This window comes from Salvia hispanica, chromosome 6 (assembly GCF_029641045.1).
Source record: "Salvia hispanica isolate PSC_SH4W2 chromosome 6, Shi_PSC_v1, whole genome shotgun sequence".
Taxonomy (NCBI): Eukaryota; Viridiplantae; Streptophyta; class Magnoliopsida; order Lamiales; family Lamiaceae; genus Salvia; species Salvia hispanica.
Window position 1 is genome coordinate 7,602,698 of NC_142697.1, and position 20,576 is coordinate 7,623,273.

Sequence of the window (20,576 nt, forward strand, 5' to 3'; positions counted from 1 at the left end):
CCCCTTGCACAACGAAGAACTCTCAAATTTAAGCTCTGGAACTATTTGGCAAAAAAAAAGATCTAGATGAAGGTTTAGGGTTGGAGAATGGAGGGAGGAGCCATGAAGGCTCCCCTTTTGGGGGCTATGAATTGGTGAATATTATGAATTAGGTTATGGGGTATATATAGGCTTGAAAATGATTTAAACTTGGTAAAAAGTCTCCTCCAAGTAATAGTAAATATGAAATTTCCGTGCCCCATAGGTTAAGGAAAAGATTTGGCTTGACAAGGTAATGTCTTCTTTCCTTATTTCAATTTCCGCCACCAACTCTGCACTTGACAGTTTTGCGCGACTTTGGTAGAACAGCCATAACTTTCTCCACAAAACTCCGACTGAGATGATCAAGGTACCAACGTGAAGCTCTTTCAAAGAAGAAGAGAATGACATATAGAACGCCCTAATCGGACTTCAAGATCGCCAGAAAATTGAGTTTGAACACAGGTTGTCATGCGCGACTGGGCCCAGCGGGCCGCTGGCAAGGGCCCAGCGGGCGCTGGAGAGAGTCAGAACATTCTGGAGTGATTTTCAATGACCGCTGAAGTGCGGCAGCGGTCCGCTGGGTTGCCTTCTGCTCCAGTTTTCGAACTTTGACGTTTTTATGCCCTTTTTAGCTCTATTTTGCACATTTCTCACAAAACACGTCAAAATACCAAAATAAATAAAATATACAATTAATGGACATGTAATACAACTTTGACACTCCAAACGGTCCATAAAATGGCCTTAAAATAGTGTCAAATCCGAGCGTATCAATCGACAAGAGAGACTGATAATAACAAGGGGGAGGACACAACGACGTGGGTGATGGATGAGTTTGTTATAAAGTGTCAATAGCTGGTGAAAGCGTGAGTATACTTCTAATTAATGACCTAATTAAAAGCCGCTATCATTGTGTTTTTTTTTATCTCTATTTTTATTTAGAATTTATTATTACGAGAAATTTTCAGCTATTAATTACTAGTGGGCATCGATTTGTTGCTAGCGGAGGAATCTGCTCACTGATCGCCTACTAACTCCACTAGTAATTATGGCACGTGATCAAGACGCCAAAATTAGTAAGAGGTCCACTGCTAATTTTAGGGCTGACAATTTTTGACACGACACGAACTGGCACGAAATTAATGGGTTTGGGTCAGAGCTTATTAGGTTCGTGTCCTTATCGGGTCAACCCATTAAGGACACGGAAATTTCGTGTCGTGTTCGTGTCGGATTCGTGTTATCCGTTAACAAATAATATTTTAATATTATTAATTCTTATTATTTTCATTTTTCAATACTTATTAAATGACTCTTACAATCTCATTTTTCAATACGTGTTGTTATCGTATCGTGTTGAAAATTCCATCATCATTTTGCTGCTAATAGTGCCGGATTTCATATAGTAGTACTCCCTCCGTTCCCTCATAGTTGAGGCGGAACTTTTCGGCACGGAGTTTAAGAAATGAATATTGAGTGTGTTAAATAAATAGATAAAAAAGTAAGAAAGAGAAAAAGGTAGAGAGAATAAAGTAAAAAGTTAATAAAGTAGAGAGAATAAAGTAAGAGAGAGTAAAGTAAGAAAGAGAAATAAGTTACTATATATGGAAATGACTCAACTATGAGGGAACTTCCTGAAATGGAAAAATAATTCAACTATGAAGGAATGGAGAGAGTATAATACTCCCTCCATCCTACAATAATATGAATTTTTTTTCTTTTTAGTCCGTCCTATAAGAATATGCACTTTCTAATTTTGAAAGTCTTTTATCTCTAATGAGGTGAGATCTATTCTCCACTAACAATATTTTAATTACTTTGTCTCTCTTACTTTACCAATTTTACAATAAAACTCGTGCTGAATCTGAGCATATTCTTGGAGACGGAGGGAGTATGATTTTAAAACATGATTGTTTTTTAGTGTTTTAACCTTAAAGCATGGACATCTGTAAACGTCAATTTAAACAAACAAGATTGTTCTTAATCTTCAAATTGTTTATACTAGTGGGCTTTTCTCCAACATGGATAGTGTACAAGGGAGAAATGAGCATTCTAATATAAATACATAGATAGAGGTATACGGGAGTGAGGTTTTAACTTTTTATCGGGTCATGAGATTATTTACACTAGCTCTCGTGTTAATGGGCCTGAAGTGATGGTATATCATCTCCAAAATTCTCAAATCGCAAATCTCATTTTGTCATTCCTTTCCTCTCTCTCTCCCCCAAAATGCTGCGACATGGTTCACGATCCCTCTTCAACCGAGCTTCCGCCTCATCCATGAGGTGGCGCCGTCTGTTTTCTACCGATCTACCGGCGGAGACTGCCGAAGACACCAAGTTTGTGGAATCATGGAAGAAAATGAATCCGAATCTGGACCCGCCGAAAACCCCATCGGCCTACATGAAGCCTCGACCACCCACCCCGGCCAACATTCCATCCAAGCTCACTCTCAATTTGGTGCTTCCTTATGATTCTGTCTTATCTTCCAAAGAGGTACATTTATTTATTGGTGATCATATTTTGATGTGAATTGGTATTGATAGATTATAGGTTTTGACTCTTGTCTCTAATTTATTCATGATTATTGCTTTTTTCTCTTTTACTGTGACTATGGTTGTATGCTGCATTTTAAAATCGGAATCTCTAGCTAATTTATTTAAATTTGGATCCAAAGCTCCAGGATATGCAATTTTATGTTTTTAAGTGGAAATAGGTGTTTCTATTGCTTGTTTTTTCATTAACCTTTTTAGGATGGATTGTTCATATTTCCTTAAAGATGCTTGGTTCTTACAACCTAATTTTGTCAGACTCTTCCTATGGACAGTTGGCATATAGGTTTAGGGTTTTATGTTGGACCTTTTACAAAAATTTTGGTGAAATTTTATTCGCTATTAGCAGGTGCAGAGCTAGGAATTCAACTTAGGAGGGGTAAAAACATGTGAGGATATTTTGAGGAGTTTTGAAGGGGCATATATGTCGAAATTTAGATAAATTTGCAGAATTGAAGAACAAAGTAATACTCCCTCGGTCCCCCAAAATTTGACAAAGTTTTATATGGCACGGATTTTAATTTGGAATTGGTAAAGTAAGAGAAAGATAGGAAAAAATAAGAGAGAGGTAGAAAAAGGCAATGGAAGTAGTGTTAGTGGATTGTGGGGTCCACATTATTAGTAGTGTGTTTTTGTTCAAAATTTTCCTTATTGAGACTTAATCTAATTTTGGGGGACGACCCAAAATGGATTAACTAGTCTATTTTTTAGGGACGGAGGGAGTATAAGTTTATGCAAAATTGCCCCTCCTAGAGCTCACGTTGCCACTGAATATTAGGACCTATTTTTCTGAACTATGATCTTTGATTTCTTTCTCCATTGTCAACTACGTACATTTGTATTTTTAATAAGCAAATTAGAGATTTTCTCCTTACTTATTTCAGTCAATCTTATGGGTTACCTGTGTTTGTGCTGTGTTCTCAATTGTGCCCCTGCTCTGTCTTAGGGAAGAGTTGTGAAATTTTGATTCTTATTCGTTTTCTTGCTAAGTGAATTCTATATTTATGTCCAAATCTAATTTCCACTCTTCGATGATTACATTATTTTAGGAGCTAAGATGTCTTAGGTGTTATTCTGCCAATCATTAGGAGCTCTAGTAAAAGTTACTTGTTGAATTGTCTGTTCTCATTCATTTGAGATACCTACAATCACTGTGAACGATATACTCATACTATTTAATCCAACATTCATTCTCTATTCCATGCTAATGACTATTACCTTCAAGTCAATGCAGCTAACATCTCATCACTCATTTTCAATCACGGAAATACTGTAGAACAGTTAATGGTTAATTTGTTTGCCAAGATGGAAAATTTCTGTGTTTTATATTATCTGCAAATGCTACTATGTTGCTTAATAGACCTTAGTTGAACTTATAGCTATCAATTCCTGGATCCTTTAAATTTATTGGAATAATATAATCAATGTATTATAAATTACACTTATTCATTGTTCCGTTCACTGGTGTGATTTGAGTGTTGATATAGCCTAGAAGCGAACATGTAAAGTGATGAATGTGTCTCTGCTTTTATACAGGTTGATATGGTCATAGTACCAGCAACTACGGGACAAATGGGTGTTTTACCTGGTCATGTGGCTACAATTGCAGAGCTAAAACCTGGGATATTATCAGTTCATGAAGGCAATGATGTGACCAAATATTTCCTCAGCAGCGGGTTTGCTTTTGTCCATGCAAACTCTGTTGCAGATATAATTGCTATTGAGGCCACACCTGTAGACCGCCTAGACCCAAATCTGGTTCAGAAAGGCCTCGCAGATTTTCAACAAAAGCTAAACACAGCATCAACCGATGTGGAGAAAGCTGAAGCACAAATTGGCATAGACGTACACAGCGCTCTCAATGCTGCCCTTACAGGTTAAAGTTACCCCGGAATTGATTTATTTCTGCTTCTGTGGATTCTTTTTGTCCCCCTTTTTTCAAGGCCTTATGCTTGTTGATCGAACTTTTAGATCTCTTGAGTTTTCTTTATAGGGTTTTATGAAATAAATACTGGCTTTGATGCATTTCCCTTAACTTGTGATCTGGTGGTTGTAGCCAGAAAACAAATTTACAATTGGATGGTCTCATTTTAAGGTCTTGTATTTTTAACTATGTGAGTTTATGATGGAGCTTTTCTATTTTGTGGTCAATGAATACACTAGAATGTTGATCAAAACTCCTTGTTTGCAAAACTATATGCATTCATAGATTTATATGACATCCAACTTCAAAAACTACATTAGTAAGAGATGTAAAAATCATGTTTGGTATGCTTAATAACTCATCTAGGGATCGTATTTTATCAATAAAGTCATTTTTGCATAGAATTTCATTAACTATCCTACCAAACATGCGCTTAATATTTTTGTTCATAGAATTTGATCTCAAGATAAGTTATCTACTCTACCAAAAAAATTGTCATGTCTTGAGATATAGAAGGCATTTCAAATAGGACGTTCTTGAATTTCCAGTGGTGCGAGACCAGAAACGAAGAGCCTTTATAATCACCTAATTGTTAATAACCCAATATATGTTTTTTTATAATATTAATCCTAATTCTAATTCAAATTCAAATTCAAATTTATGGGTTGGTCCAAATAAATTATAAAAAAATGAGAGCTGCTAGTGAATTGTTAGAGCATCCCCAAGCTGCCGGCCGAACCGCACTTGGGTCCCGGCCCGTGGCCCAGCGTTAAACGTCATGATTTTCTGGATTGGGACGGTCTCGGTGATGCAGTCGCGTCCCGGGGCTGCGCCCAGGGTCCGGCCCGGCTCAGGGTTAGCCATGCCCGTGACGCAGATGCGAGTCTCGGCCCGGCGTTGGATGTCTTCGGGCCGGGCCGCAAGTCCCCTAATTTTTATTTTTTGCAGTTGGAATTAAATTCCTTGAAGAAATGGAAGAGGAAATGGAGAGGAAGAAGATGGAGAGGTAGGGCTGACAATTTTTTATCCGACACAATAATCTGACATGAATCCGCAAGAAGTTAACCCGACACGAACACACACGTTTAGGATTTGGGTCTTTATATGGTCGACCCAATAAGAACCCGAAAATTTTGGGTTGGGTTGGGTCGGGTTGGGTTATCCGTTAAGAAAAAAAATGATTATTTTGATTATTTCTATTAATTAAAATAATATATTAAATTTTAATTATTTTTATTAATTAAAAAAATATTATAATTATAATTTTATTAGTAAAAATATGATTAATACTATTATTACTATTTTTTATGATAAAAAATATTACTCCCTCCGTCCCATTGAAAATGACTCACTTTCCTTTTTGGTTTGTCCCAATCAAGATGACCCATTACTTAAAATGGAAACACCTTTATCTCTACTTTATTCCCTCTCTCCTACTTTACTCTCTCCTCTTACCACACAAAATATAACTGCATAAAATCCCGTGCCGCCCAAGGAAGGGGTCATCTTCCTTGGGACGGAGGGAGTACTACATACTTAAATTTTATTAAAAAATAATTATTTTAACTTTATTAGTTAGATTTAATTTTAATATACTTTAATTTTATTATTTACATTTAAAAATTATTTAAATTAATTATTTTAATTTTTTAATATTTATTTTATCGTGTAATATAAAATTTTAAATATATAATATCATATGTCTGTCATTATCGTATAGAGTTTATATTTTGTTGTAACTTACTATCATTAAAAGATGACCGATATTTTTTTGGATGACACGAAATCCGCACGAATCCGACACGAATCTGTTTGGGTTGAACCCGATAAGAATACGATGATTTGGGTTGGATTGGGACCCGATAAGGTTGGGTTGATATTGGGTTGATCCGATAGCAACTCAATCCGCACGATTTGCCAGCCCTAGGGAGAGGAAGAGGGAGAGAAGCATTACTTTTAATGTTGGGAATTGGGAGTATAAATTTTGATTATAATTTTATATCGGGAATTGGGAAGTAGAGTATAATTATAACTAGTGTTAACCCCGCGCCATGCGCGACCTAAAATATTCATTCTATTAATTTTGGATTGTAAATAAACTAAATAAAATATGAAACAATATAATTACATAAAATTAAAAAATAAAAAATCATGTCCTTAACAACATACACACTTCAATACTAAAATACTATTAATATGAAATAGATATAAAATATTTATTATATACAACTTAAAAAATATTAGGAGGACAATGAAATCGCCATAAAAAGAAAAAAGATAAACATCCTTAATTACAATGATACAAATAGTAAAATGAAGAAAAAGAAATAGTAAGTACAAATCCAACCAAATACACCATCAGAGCGCTGCAACTTTTCTCTCATGCTTATTTCTCTCCTAATCTATTGTTGACCTTATATTCCACCTTAATTTGTGCTCTTCATCTTCTTAATTTGCTTTCTCTCGACATTTCGTTAACTTTGGGTGTTTTCTTACTTTAAAACTATGAAAGTGGCGAAATTGACAACGAATATGAAAACCATTATCATACAACTTCTGCTATTTCTATTATAAAAAAATATCTATTATAACTAAAACAAAAAAATTAAAACAAAACTAACAAAAATAAAACAAACTAATATTGAGAAAAAGCTTATATATATGAACTAACATCACTCAAACAGAGAATGATCATCAAAATTGGATTTACAAGTGTTGTTTTTATTTCACCTTCTCTCACATGACTATCTCTCCACAGCTTATGTCTCGGGCTTCAGGTCTTCGCCTTTCACTCTCTCTCACAGGATTATATATCCACCGTCTTTGTTACTCCGTCTCCGTTGACAAAGTTATGCTGAATTCAATGGTTTTCGGTTTTCTTCCTATAGTAAGACCACAATATTAGTAACATAATAATCATACAAAAAGTGGATAGAATAGATGAACAAAAATATGCTATTATTAACAAAAGAGTAAGAATCCTACCGATCTTTTATGCAATGGGAGAAAGCAAGAAGGAAATGCAAATGACATATATTTATAGACAAAAAATATAAAACAAAATATTTGAAACCCACCTATTAGTAGCCATAAATTATTTGACCGTTAATTTATGTTTATATAAGTAAATATTCATATTAAAACCTTCATTTTGTAGTTTACTATTCTTTAGAAAAACTTAAAAATTCACGCATGAATTATGATAAATAAGTAAAAGAAAAGTTAAAAACTGAATAATTAATTTAAAAATTGATTAATGGAGTCTAAGGCTTTATAAGAAACGTTTTTTCTTGCAGCACCCAATTTGATACCAAGAACTAATGTACGTAATTATTTTTATCGTTACTTATCCTTGAACAAAGATATTAATACTTCTAAAGGCATTGTCTATAGAAATAAAAGAAAAAAAAATTAAAAATTACATTCCACCAATCAATTTTTTTAAATTAATTTATAACAATAGAATATAAATAATTATAAATAGCATTTAATATAGTTAACAATATAGTCATTAAAATACGCATAACTTATTGCTTAGTATGTTTCATAATTTATTTGACATTTGAATATAATATCCGCAAAATTTAGATATCCATTCATCATAAATAATTTTGCAATGGATAACGGCTTAATTTATACCAATAACTCCAAAAACGCATGTAACAGCTCAATTTATACCAATTATTCCCTTATGGAGTGATCAATTGCTAACTAATCATTTAATTGCTAACTACAACTAAGTTAAGATTATAGGATTTTAGAAAATTTGTGGTCTACAATTTGCCACGTGTAATTTTCGTTTTTATTAATTAAATCGTAAAAGATAAAAAAAAAACTACCAAATTAGGGTTTTGGATGAAAATGTCAATATAGTATTTCGAAAATATCAACACAATGCTTTGAGAATGTTAACACATTGCTTATATTGACATTCTACATGTACTATATTGACATATTTTATATACTATGTTGACATTTGCGCTGTACGAAAAAATAATTTTTTTTTTAAATCTTTTCAAATTTTGACTTCGGAACATATGCAAGTGAAATCTTGTTAGAATCCTTATGAAATTATCTTTAATTTGATATATGTTGTGCGAAAAAATAATTTAAATCGAGAAATATGCGTTTTAAAGTTATGGGATATTTTTCAAAAGTTAGTTACAACTAATTTGTTGTAAATTGACCTTAATACCCTTATTGACGATTTTTGTTGATCATATTGACATTTTGGGGTTGATGATCTAGGACCTTAATTTGAATATCTAATGGCTACTATTATTTAATTGTAATTAGAGCATCTCCAACCATTCCACTAAACTCAAACTCATTTTAGTGTAAATCACACACTAAATATTGATTTTACTCCAACCATTTACACTAAACTCAAACTTAAAAAAATATTCTCTATATTATGCCTTTTTTACTCACAAAATTTTAAAAACTTTTAGGTATTGGTTTAGTGTAAACCTAAAGATAGGTATTTTTTCTCAAAAACCAAAAATAGGATAGGTTTTTGAGTACTATTGGAGCAAAATACCTATCCCATTTTAGGTTTTAGTGTACCCTTGGAGATGGTCTTAGCAATTAAGTATTGAGTTAACAATATAACACTCGAGAAAATATTCCATGGACTAGGCATTACCAAGGTGGATGTATGATGTGGTATGCTCCACTAATAATATTTGAACGAATGGAATTCACACTCCAGCTGGACTAAATCCACTCCCACGCAGTTAACAGCACAAATTCTTGAATATGGAAACTTTGGATTCCCATATATAAATCATACATAACTTAAATCTCTCGTCATTTTTCAAATCAATTAAAAATAGTTTTCATAGCTATCAATGGAGTTCAAAGATTCGCTACTTTTTTTTATTTTCTTTGTTTATAATATATACAATGGCCAGTGGCGGAGCCACGCTGTGGCTGGGGAGCCTTTGGGCCCCTCAGCCATTTCAACTTTCCCTATATATTATATATGTAAACAGCCTATTTCATATGTGTTTCTAGCTCAGTTGGCTTCATGGTTAGCCTTCTATCCGACAGAACCTGAGTTCGAGGACCCTCGAAAGCATATTTTTATGCTTTTTATAATATACTTCCTCCGTCCCAAGGAAGATGACCCCTTTCTTGGGCGGCACGAGATTTTATGTAACTTTATTTTGTGTGTTAAGTGGAAAGAGTTGAGTTCGAGGACCCTCGAAGGCATATTTTTATGCTTTTTATAATATACTCCCTCCGTCCCAAGGAAGATGACCCCTTTCTTGGGCGGCACGGGATTTTATGCAACTTTATTTTGTGTGTTAAGTGGAAAGAGTAATGTAAGAGAGAGGGAATAAAGTAGAGATAAAAGAATTTTTATTTTAAGTAATGAGTCATCTTGATTGGGACAAAAAAAAAAAGTGGGTCATCTTTAATGGGACGGAGGGAGTACCTCTTTATATTCCTCTTTTATGTTTAATACTACCATATTATGTTCTAGTATATTTATATTTATTCTCTATAATTTCAAAATTTAAACTAATACATATTTAAATATAAAAACTATTCCTTGACCTCAAAAATATGTGAAATAACATACCCTATCATTATTTTCTTTTATGTTTAATACCACCATATTATGTTTTAGTATATTTATATTTATTCTCTATAATTTCAAAATTTAAACTAATACATATTTAAATATAAAAATTATTCCTTGACCTCAAAAATATGTGAAATAACATACCCTATCATTATTCTCTTTCATTTTGTAATTTTTATGCCTTTTATAGTATACCTCTTTATGCTTTTTATTCCCTGACCTCATTGGCATATTTTTATGCTTTTTATAATATACCTCTTTATATTCCTCTTTTATGTTTAATACTACGTTCTAGTATATTTATATTTATTCTCTATAATTTCAAAATTTAAACTAATACATATTTAAATATAAAAATTATTCCTTGACCTCAAAAATATGTGAAATAACATACCCTATCATTATTTTCTTTCATTTTGTGATTTTAGTCTATGAATAAAAATTAGTTTATTATTCCATGAATATGTAAATACATATAACACTAGCATCTTTAATTTTCATTTATAGGTTTTGTTGATTTTCCCACAACTAGTAATTTTATAAAATGAATTTCAGATACTAATATATTCATAATTTAAGAAAATATTTAGTAAATTAATTCACATTGACTTTGTCTTCAAATATGTTTATATAGTTTTTATTGTCCATATTTCAATTATTTTCACTATCTATTTGTTCCTCTCAACAATTCCTTATTGCTTATGTTGCTATTCCTCATCGGCTCTGGACAATTATCAATTAGAAATTTGGGCTCCCCATCGAAAAATTCCTGGCTCCGCCACTAACAATAGCGTAGTATATATACGCATTAAAGATCCAATTTTTACGACTTAAATCACCCATTAATTATCTTCCAAATTAATTGAAATAATGCAATACTACTAAAATACTAGTACCATTTATTATATTAGATTTGAATTAGGTTTAGTTTAATATGAACTCAGCCAATTAAAATACTACTATTGTTAGGTTTAAATTAAAAAGTCACAATCTTATTTTTATGCCATTAAAATGATATTATACTAGGTTAAAAAATGATCATAAAACCAACAAGATAAAACTTTAGCAAACCTACATGTAGAATTCAAAATATTTAATTATAAAAGAACAATTACAAAACAAAGAAAATAAAAAAAAGTGGCGAATCTTTTAACTTCATTGGTGGTAATGAAAACTCTTTTTTTGATTGATTTGAAAAATGATTGAGAGATTTAACTTCAAGAATTTGTGCTGTTAACTGCGTGGGACTGTATTTCTTCCGGCTGAAGTATGAATTCCATTTGTTCAAATATTATTAGTAGAACATACCACATCATATATCCACCTTCGTATGTCTAGTCCATGGAATAATTTCTCCATAACACTCCCCTTACTTCATAAATATCCATATTCATTCCATAACTTAAATATTGCATAATAACACCAAAACTTATAAATATTTTAAATGAATACCAAAACTCGTCTTTTATATATGTATAGATTTTATATTGGGAATTGGGGAGTGGTAGAATTAAAAATGAAATTTATAATTTCTAGTTTATAATTTTCTCTGATCAAATTTTTTTAATTTCTAGATTATAATTTACAATTTTTGAATTAAAAATGATATTTTCGTATTATAATTACTCAATATTTTCAATTTTTACAAGTAAAATAGGTTAGAGTTGTGAATACTGTAATTTAATAGTTGTGGTCCGGGATGGGGCCTGAAGGGCTAGGAGGAGTTGTAGTCTGAGATTCAAATTTAGGGGAATGATGATGTGGAGGGGACTTGGGACCTGAATTGAGGACATGATTGGGGATGCTCTTATAACTAGAAATCATATCTTGGATATTTATTTGTACAAGCCCCGTAGCCCGAACGGCTTGTACTGACTGAACCGAAAAGCTTGCAAGGAAGCCCAGAATATGGAAGAGTAAAATTATAAAATTATCAGATTTTTGTGCTCAGATGTTTAAGTTATGCATTATTTTAATTTTGTAAAATATATACTCTATTCGTTAGCCAATAAATATCTCATTTAACATTTTTTTTATTTGTCCGTCAATAAGTGTCTCAAATTAAGTGATTAATATCATTTTTTTTAGCAAAAAACAACTCTTTATTAGTTTATTTTTTCTTTATCTCTCGTTTTATTTTTTTTGTCTCATACTTTATTTTCTCTCCACTTAATTTAAGATAGCATCATTTTCTTAAATTTTGTGTTGAAAAGAACTTGATCACTTGCGTAGGGACGGATGAAGTACTATTTTTTTGTAAGTGGACCTCACATTTCATTAACTCACTTCACTCACATTTTATTATAAAATCGATATATAAAAGTAAGACTCACACTCCATTAACTTTTTCTATCACTTTATTTCACAAATTGGAACCATTTAAAACTCAAAATCAGTAAAATATGAGATTTTTATTAACGGACGGAGGAAATACTTTTTCATCAAGTTTTTCAATATTATATTATTCTCTACTGAATTTTATTTTCATTATCCTTCTTATACCTAAGTTCCAATATCTCATTCATTCAAGAAGATATACACAAATTAAAACATCTATATATTAACGAAAATACTAAAAATTGGATTTAACTTTGTGTAAAATGATCCATAATAAAGATATTTTCTTTAGAATATGATCACTAGGTACTATAATTTTAAGGAAGCCGGTGTCAAGTTTGGAAACTTTTTTTCTCTCTTAGATTATGTACTTTCTGGAAACTCTTTTCTCTCTAATAAAGGTGGGGTTCACTCACTACTAACAATACTTTAATTACTTTTCTCTCTACCTCTCTCTTACTTGCTAAAGGTCGGCAGCTTCAGAGCCTGCAGAAATGGCAGGTTGATTTCCAGCTTACCAAAAATCTCCATGAAGTCCTCAGTATCCTCCTTCTACTTCTTAGCTTCCCCTCGTAAGGAAACGACTTCATTCGTTTTAATACACTTGTGGAACCTCCAACTGAAGGCTCTCCAGTTTCCTTCCTTCTTCAATCTCCACCTCTGGTTCTGGGTTTAGGAAAAATGGATCAGCCACACGGGGTAGTGGTCTTTCCAAATCACCTTCCTGAAGACCGTCCTCAACTCTGGTGCTCCTTATCTCCGTGCTTCTTTGGTCAGGGACTAAACTCTCCTTCTCCTTGCTTACCATGGGGGGTACATCTTTATCATCCTTCATCACTGGACCTTCATAGCCACGCCCTGATCTCAGAGTAATCTGACTGATGTTTGCCTTGTCAGGTGGTTTCACTGAGGCTGGTATCCTTCCTTCATTCCCTCACATCTCACTCAACGAAGTAGCGATCTGGGACATTTGCTTAGCCAACATGTCCATTGCAGCTTTCTGCTCCTGCTGTGTATCCTGAAGTTTATGCACCACGTCATTGTTGGATTGCATGTTGTTCTGCATATGAGAGCTGACTAGGTCATGCACCATATCGTCGAGACTCCTCTGGGGTTTAAAGTTGGGTTGACTAGGTCATGAACCATATCCTTGACCATGGTTTGGTCCACCCCTGATTCTGGCGGAAGTTCCCTTGGCCTCCCTGATTGTTGTTGTGCTGGTTTCCTGACCCTTGATTTTCTTGGTAGTTAGGCTGGAAATTCTGATAATTCCCAGTGGTGTTTCTCTGGTGTGGTGGCACATAGGAGCTTCCTTGGTTGTTCTGGTTCCTATTGCCCCAATTAGGCTGGTCTCCTTGAGTTTGGTAGCCCCAGTTATTCTGCCCTTCTTGACTCCTCCCTAACCAGTTCCAGTTGTGATGCGGCCCTTCTTGATTCCGGTTAGGCCAATTCTGTTGGTTCTCAGCTGGACCATGATACTGAAGTTGAGGTTGTTGGTTCCCGTCAGTCCATTTGAAACAGGGTTGTCTCTCCATGGGGCTTCTTTAATCTTCCATTGGTTCCAGCCTATATTCTGGTTATTCTGATTCCAATTTCCCATAGCGTTCGCCTGGGCTTGGTATTCTCCATCGGTTGACAGACCATAATAGAGTTGGAGTTGATTTTCTTCTTGACCTGAAAACTTCTTCTTTCTCCTGTGAGACAAAGGAATTCATCTTTTCAATTGCGCTGAGAAGTGCCCTTTCCAATCGATCTATTCTGGCCCCCACTCCTTCTCCTTCCTTCTCTTGCACTGCATTTGCTGAGCTCCTTCTAACAAGATTACGCGGGTTATCATAGGTCTTCTTTGCATCGATCAACCTCCCAAGGGTTTCTCGTGCTTCACTTGCTTTATTTTTGGTGAAATTCCCATCACTCGAGGAATTCATCAAATCCTTTGACTCGAGGTTGGCTCCATCATAAAACAGGTAATAAGTTTCAGCTCCCATCATCCTGTGGTTGGGGCAAGCATTAAGTAATCCCTTAAATCAAGACCAATACTTACTCAAAGTCTCATCGTAGTCTTGCTTGCACTCCTGAATCTCCTTCTTAAGGGTACTTTGTTTGTTCGAAGGGAAGAAGTAATCCAGGAATTCCAACTTGAAATCTTTCTAGGTATGAATTGAGTCCGGTGGCAGCCTTAACAGCCATGTGTTGGCTTCTCCCTTCAAAGCAAACGAGATTGAGCGTAAGCGATAGTCCTCCTCCGTCGCATCATTTGGCCTCTTCTGGATGCTTCACAGCTTGCTGAACTCGTTCAGGAACTCATATGGACACTCATTCCTTCGCGCTGCAAAAGTAAGTAGAAAGCCTAGCACGTTTGTCTTTATGTCGATGGACCGCTGATTTGAAACAATAGCATTAGCTGGTTCGCCATCTAGATGTGCAGTGAGCGAACCGATCTCAGGATCAGGATCAACTCTGCTTCCTCCTCTGTTTCTGAGTACTCTGTTTTGATGACATAGGGTCCTCTCTGCCTGACGAATTCCAATCTTCGTCACTGTCTGAACCAAATGGAAATGGATTTCCTGTCGTTAACCCCGATCTGGTGGTGACCGTAGATGTTGACTCCTTGACCTGCCACCTGAACTGAACGTTCCTTGACCCAGACGAGTTACTCCAGTTTCCAAACCGTGAGCCTCTGCTCATAAACTGAAAAGAAAGAAAAACAAAAAAGAAAATCAAAACTATATACGCCAAAATCTCTGAACACTCACACAAACTACGCCATCCATCCCCGGCAACGGCGCCATTTGAGAGGTCGGGTTGAGAGCACAGCACATATCAATTAATTCATAATCCTCAGGTCAAGGAAATTTACTAGACTGCAAGATCTAGGAACTCGATAACTAGGAAGATTATGGTCGTTGGACTCACCTTCAGCCTGCTGTCAAAGAAAATAATACCTCAACCCACTACACTGTAACTAGCATAGAGAAGCAAGGGTCGAACCCACTGAGATAGATAGGACGCGAGTGAGAGTTAAGAGGACTTTGGACTGGTTTGGCTACTACCACGCAAACTTGGATTTAGAACTTAACTACCAGACTCGGGAAGTGCACATGATCTACTCTAACAGCTAGACAGACAAAGAACAGACTATGGGGACCATTTCCAAAAACAGCAAAGGTACAAATGAAAGGCTGCAAATAACTAACTGTGAATTTAACTAACATCCATCTTCATATTTTCAACCGGTTCAAGCATAAACATGAATGAAACAGAGCAACAACCCAGATTCAAACAGAACATGACGATTCGAACGTCGAAAAAATACAAATAACCATGCAGAATTCAACAGATCTAAACATCGGATGCTTCATCCGCCCCGGATCCAAGCCATCCACAACAAATCACGGCATATTCCATCTCCGATCACTCCGATCTAACCAAATTCATCCGATCAACTACAATTCCAACACAATCCAAATTCAAAAATACAAATCAAGTGCAAAAAACATCCAAGGTAAAGCAACAAGCAACGCAAATATAAAACGAAAACAGAACATGAAATTTCATAGCTAAACGATTCAGAATTCAACAAGGATTCAACAACAAAACAACGCCGAGCTTCGAACAACGAAGACTCGGGGAAATTCAGAACAGAAATTAAAACGAAAGCAGTAGATTGTTTCTTCGCCTCACGTGGAGACGGTGGTTCACAACAGCAACTCAAAAGACGAACCCCAACCCCATGAATTTCCGATAACCCCCAAGTGTGTGTAGAAGTGTGTGAAAGTGAGCTAAGAGCAAAATGTGAGAGATCCTTTCATGTGTGTTGCGTGCTCTCTATTTATAGACGTGGAGGTGATCTTCTGGAATCTTCTTGAATTCCCTTCTTTTCCCTCCATCTAGCAATCTCTCCCGTCTGGTAATTTTTTCCTTTTCTGCTCACTTTCTCGCCAAACTCCTTCACCAGGTGATTTTCTTCCTTCCTTCTTGGATCTGGCGATTTCTTGAATATAACCCCATAACCAATGCATGAAATTAGCCTTATCAAATTTGTATAACCATAATTGTGAACGCACATCCTTAGAATTCTCATATCTCTCATACTTTATCTTTGTGATTTAATAGCATTTAGTTGTTTATTTTCTTTTAATTGTTTTTGTCCAAAAATTCTCTTGTTTCTCTAGATAGTATTTGACGCTTAGTACATAATAGCCAGTTGCAATTATATTCCCCGTGTTCGACAACTCGGTACTGACTTTTGGCAATACTAGATCTACTCTGTATACTTGCAGGTATTTTTAGTGCTAATAAAAAGTGCATCAAGTTTTTGGCGCCGTTGCCGTGGAATATTCTTGCTTTAAGCTAATATTTTAGAAAGGTTGATTATACTAATTTAGAGTATAATATTATTTAATTTTATTTTTCTTTTGATTTTTTTTCGAGGTACATGAGGAGAGCAAGAAGCGCAACAATGGATGCATTTCAATATTGGAGACAACCGACATGGGCATATACCAATGATGAATCCGAGCAAAAATGCCATGGACATGAATTCATATTACAAGAACTTGAAAGACACAGAGAGGAGAGTCTACAACAAGGGAGAGAAATTAGAATGGAAAACACAATGAAGTCCATGGAGAAGAAATGCAAAGAGATCAATGAAGGACTCGAAAATATTAGCAAGATGATGACTAAGGCGATACTTCTATATTTTGAAGAAAAATTAATTATTGAAGAAGAGAAAGAGGAACAGCCCCACACCAATTGGGAGGAACTATTAGAAATTTGCTTCATCGAGGTACAAGAAAATATGAAGGTGACTAATCAGAGGTTGATGAATTTGGAAAGACACACCGACCTTTTAGAGCAAGGAGTGGCAAGTTTTGTCGCACAAGTGGGAGACTTGGAATACAATATGAGGATTTTGGCCACTACAATAGTGACAGAGAAGAAACAAACTTATTCATCGCCAGCCGTTGATCGTCCTCAGCGTCCCGCATCTTCACAGTGGTCCGCCGGGAACTTCACAGCCAGCCGAGCCTTACTCGGACACAGATGAAGGGCAGCCACCAGCGGCCGTTGCACCACTTTGCAGCGGTCCGCTGCCTGAAAGTCAGTTCCCAGAATCGCAGTTTCCTAGCACTGACACCATGACCATGCCTCCCCATGAAGATGAAGAAGATGAGACAAACAAAGTTGTAGTTAATTCTTTCTAACCCTCTCTGTCTATAATGTTAATTCCTTTTATTGCTAACAAATCTGATTTTGGTGAGGATTCACAATTAAGTCATGCATGGAGGAAAAGCTGGAGCAAAACCGAAAAATCCAAGTTCAAGCTAAGAAGTTGACCAAAATATCTGAGGTACAATTTGTGTGGGTTCAATATTATGTGTCCATTGTCACATTCTGTGTTTGCAAAATCTTCTACTGCAACACTTGATAAGCTCCGTAGAGCGTGGGTGAGATATAATGTTCCATGTTGATTGCTTTCTAGTTTTTGTTAATTTTCTCGATTAGTTTGTTTTTCCTCCGTAGAGCTGAAGTTTTCCTCCGTAGAACTAAAGCTAGTAATAGTTTTTTTTTAGTACCCTTCGTTTTTTATTTTCGTTTTGAAAAAAAAAAACTTTCTGGAGCAGGGCTAGCGGTCCGCTGCATCGAACTCAGCGGCCCACCGAAAGAAGAACAGTGAGGACAAACCATCCTCAGACCCTGTATTGCAGTCAGCGACCGCTGAGGCGAGTCAGACACAATATTCTACATAACATATGATTCCTCTTTTCATTCTTTCATTCTTTTTCTTTCTAACTCTAGCATCCACTTCTTCCCCTTTCTTTAAATTCTATTTCTCCACATTATTCATCCACCCACACTCCAAATTCACATCACTCAGTTTACAGTTCGAGAACCAGATAAAAGATACGTGGTTTAGTATTAAAGATCTTCACGTATAGAAGGCGCTAGCTATCTTCGAGTCTTTGGAGAATCATCAAGGTAAAATAGCTAAACCGTAGAAAAGCATGTTTTAGATTTTAGTTAATTTAAAGCATGATTTATTTGAGTTATGAGCATGATACATGTGATATTGCGCGAATAGAATTTGTCTAAATAATCGACTAAATAGATCTTGATTATCTGATTTATTTGAATTGAAATTAACGCACGCTTCTGCTGCCTGTCCCTTTAATTGGTATCAGAGCAAGTCTTTGGCTCTGATTATTTGAATTTAAATTTCGCGAAATTCATGTATTCATGCGTTTTTTTTTCAAAGCATGTTCTTTATCCTTCTTGTTATGACGAACTTAAGAACATTCGAAACAAAGAACTCAAATATTTCGAACGCACGAGACGTGCGATTCATCGGCGCTTGCGTCGAGAAAATCACGCTACATGCGATCGAAGTAGGGTTGTCGAGGAGTGGGAGCTAGGGAGGTGATCAACCGGCGAAGCGCGTGCAGACGAGGGTGGACTCATGCACGCCGCCGGCGAGACTACCAGTCCCAGAGTAGCTTCGGAAATTGCGCCAATCGAGTGGGAGTGTGGAGCGATCATAGGCGACGTGAAAACGAGCGAGGGCTCGTCCACGCCACCGGCAAGAGCGCGGCCCCTGCCTTCCCCAGATTTGACGGCGGACGACGGTGGAGGTGGTTGTCGGAAGCCGCTACTCGTCCGATCGTCGCTGAACCGAGAGCTGCGACGCCGCTCGCGGCGGCTGCTGGTTCTGGCGAGGACGAACGGCGACAAAGGGAGTTCGCCGGAGAAGCGCGACTATCGCCGAGCAAAGGCTGACGTCGACGGAGGGAGAATTCGTCGCATTCGCGTCGGAGAAGGAGAAAGGAAGAAGCCGCGTTTCACGCGGGCTGCCGGCAATAGCTGGAAGACCAAATCGCCGTTCCGGCGAGCGAATCCCGGCAGATATTCGTCGTCGTTGATCGTGCTAAACTCGATCACGAGATAACGATGGATTATTATTTTAATGATTATTTAATTCCTAAATTAAAAGATATCATTAAAAATATTACTCCCTCCGACTCGCATTAGGAGTCACACTTCCGTTTCTGCACTCGTTTTATAAAAATGATAATAAATAGTTAAAGTGGAGAAATGGTAAAGTAAGAGAGAGAATAATGTAGAGAAAACTTTAACTATTTATTATCATTTTTATAAAACGAGTGCAGAAACGGAAGTGTGACTCCTAATAGGGGACCGAGGGAGTATTATTTAATGGAAATAAAATATTTTGGAAAGATTTCCCTAGATTTTAGGAATATTTGGATAATTGACTATATCTATGGAAATAAATATTTTTATTTTATTCCTAGATGATATGGACAAGAATAATTTAATAGTTTCCTAATTATTATATATTTTGAATCATAATAAGGATAGATGTGTAGAATTTCATTAAATAATATAATATTATTATGTTCCCAATCTTAATAAGGAATTAATTTAAGTTTATTTATTCATGTCAGTTCAAGATATAAATAATTTAATTATTTTAGTAATTAATATATTATCCTTTAATAAGATGTTTAAAAGATAATAAAAGTTTTAATTATCCAGTCAATTAAATGCCAACATAATTTAATTTAGCCTTTAATCTGCACTAAGGCTAAGGATAATTAATGAAAAACCATAACTCAAATATCTAAGCGATAATTACGAACTATGTTTGTATATGGTCTCCATCAATTGGTCCACAACTTACGAAGCTACTTTCTGAATCTTATCGCCACCCATGCTGTGGGGACAATAATCCTAAGAAATAGCGAGTTCGTATAGGTCGACGTCTCACATGTGAATAGTATGGACTAGAAAGTAGTTTCCAATATTATCGCCACTCATGCTGTGAGGACAATAATCCTAAGAAATTCCGAGTTTCAGAAGTCCAAAGAGAATCCACGAGATAGCTTGGTCTTGTTATCAACTCATGAGCATTGTTATGGGAGTGTGTTGTAGAAACAAGATACTGTAATGCTAAATCTGATGGTCTTACTTAGGAAACATTTGGCGGCCATGCCGTGCTGCGGTCTCTGGACTATTCGTCGGTGTTGTGACCAGTAAAAATGTTAAAATTTTAATGCGTATTGACCTCTACTTGAGAGTTAAAAATTTTAATTTTACAGTTATAAGAATTTGAAAAGTTTTATGGTTAATCTCT

The 20,576-nt window shown here is 35.5% G+C and overlaps 1 protein-coding gene across 1 annotated transcript; it reads left to right on the forward strand.

The window, feature by feature from the left end:
• The first annotated feature begins 2,130 nt into the window (after positions 1–2,130).
• LOC125203919 (ATP synthase subunit delta', mitochondrial-like) lies at positions 2,131–4,721 on the forward strand. Its single transcript, XM_048102435.2, has 2 exons — positions 2,131–2,514; positions 4,107–4,721. The coding sequence occupies exons 1-2, from the start codon at positions 2,248–2,250 to the stop codon at positions 4,449–4,451; spliced, it is 612 nt and encodes a 203-aa protein (XP_047958392.2). The 5' UTR covers positions 2,131–2,247; the 3' UTR covers positions 4,452–4,721.
• Positions 4,722–20,576: the final 15,855 nt, after the last annotated feature.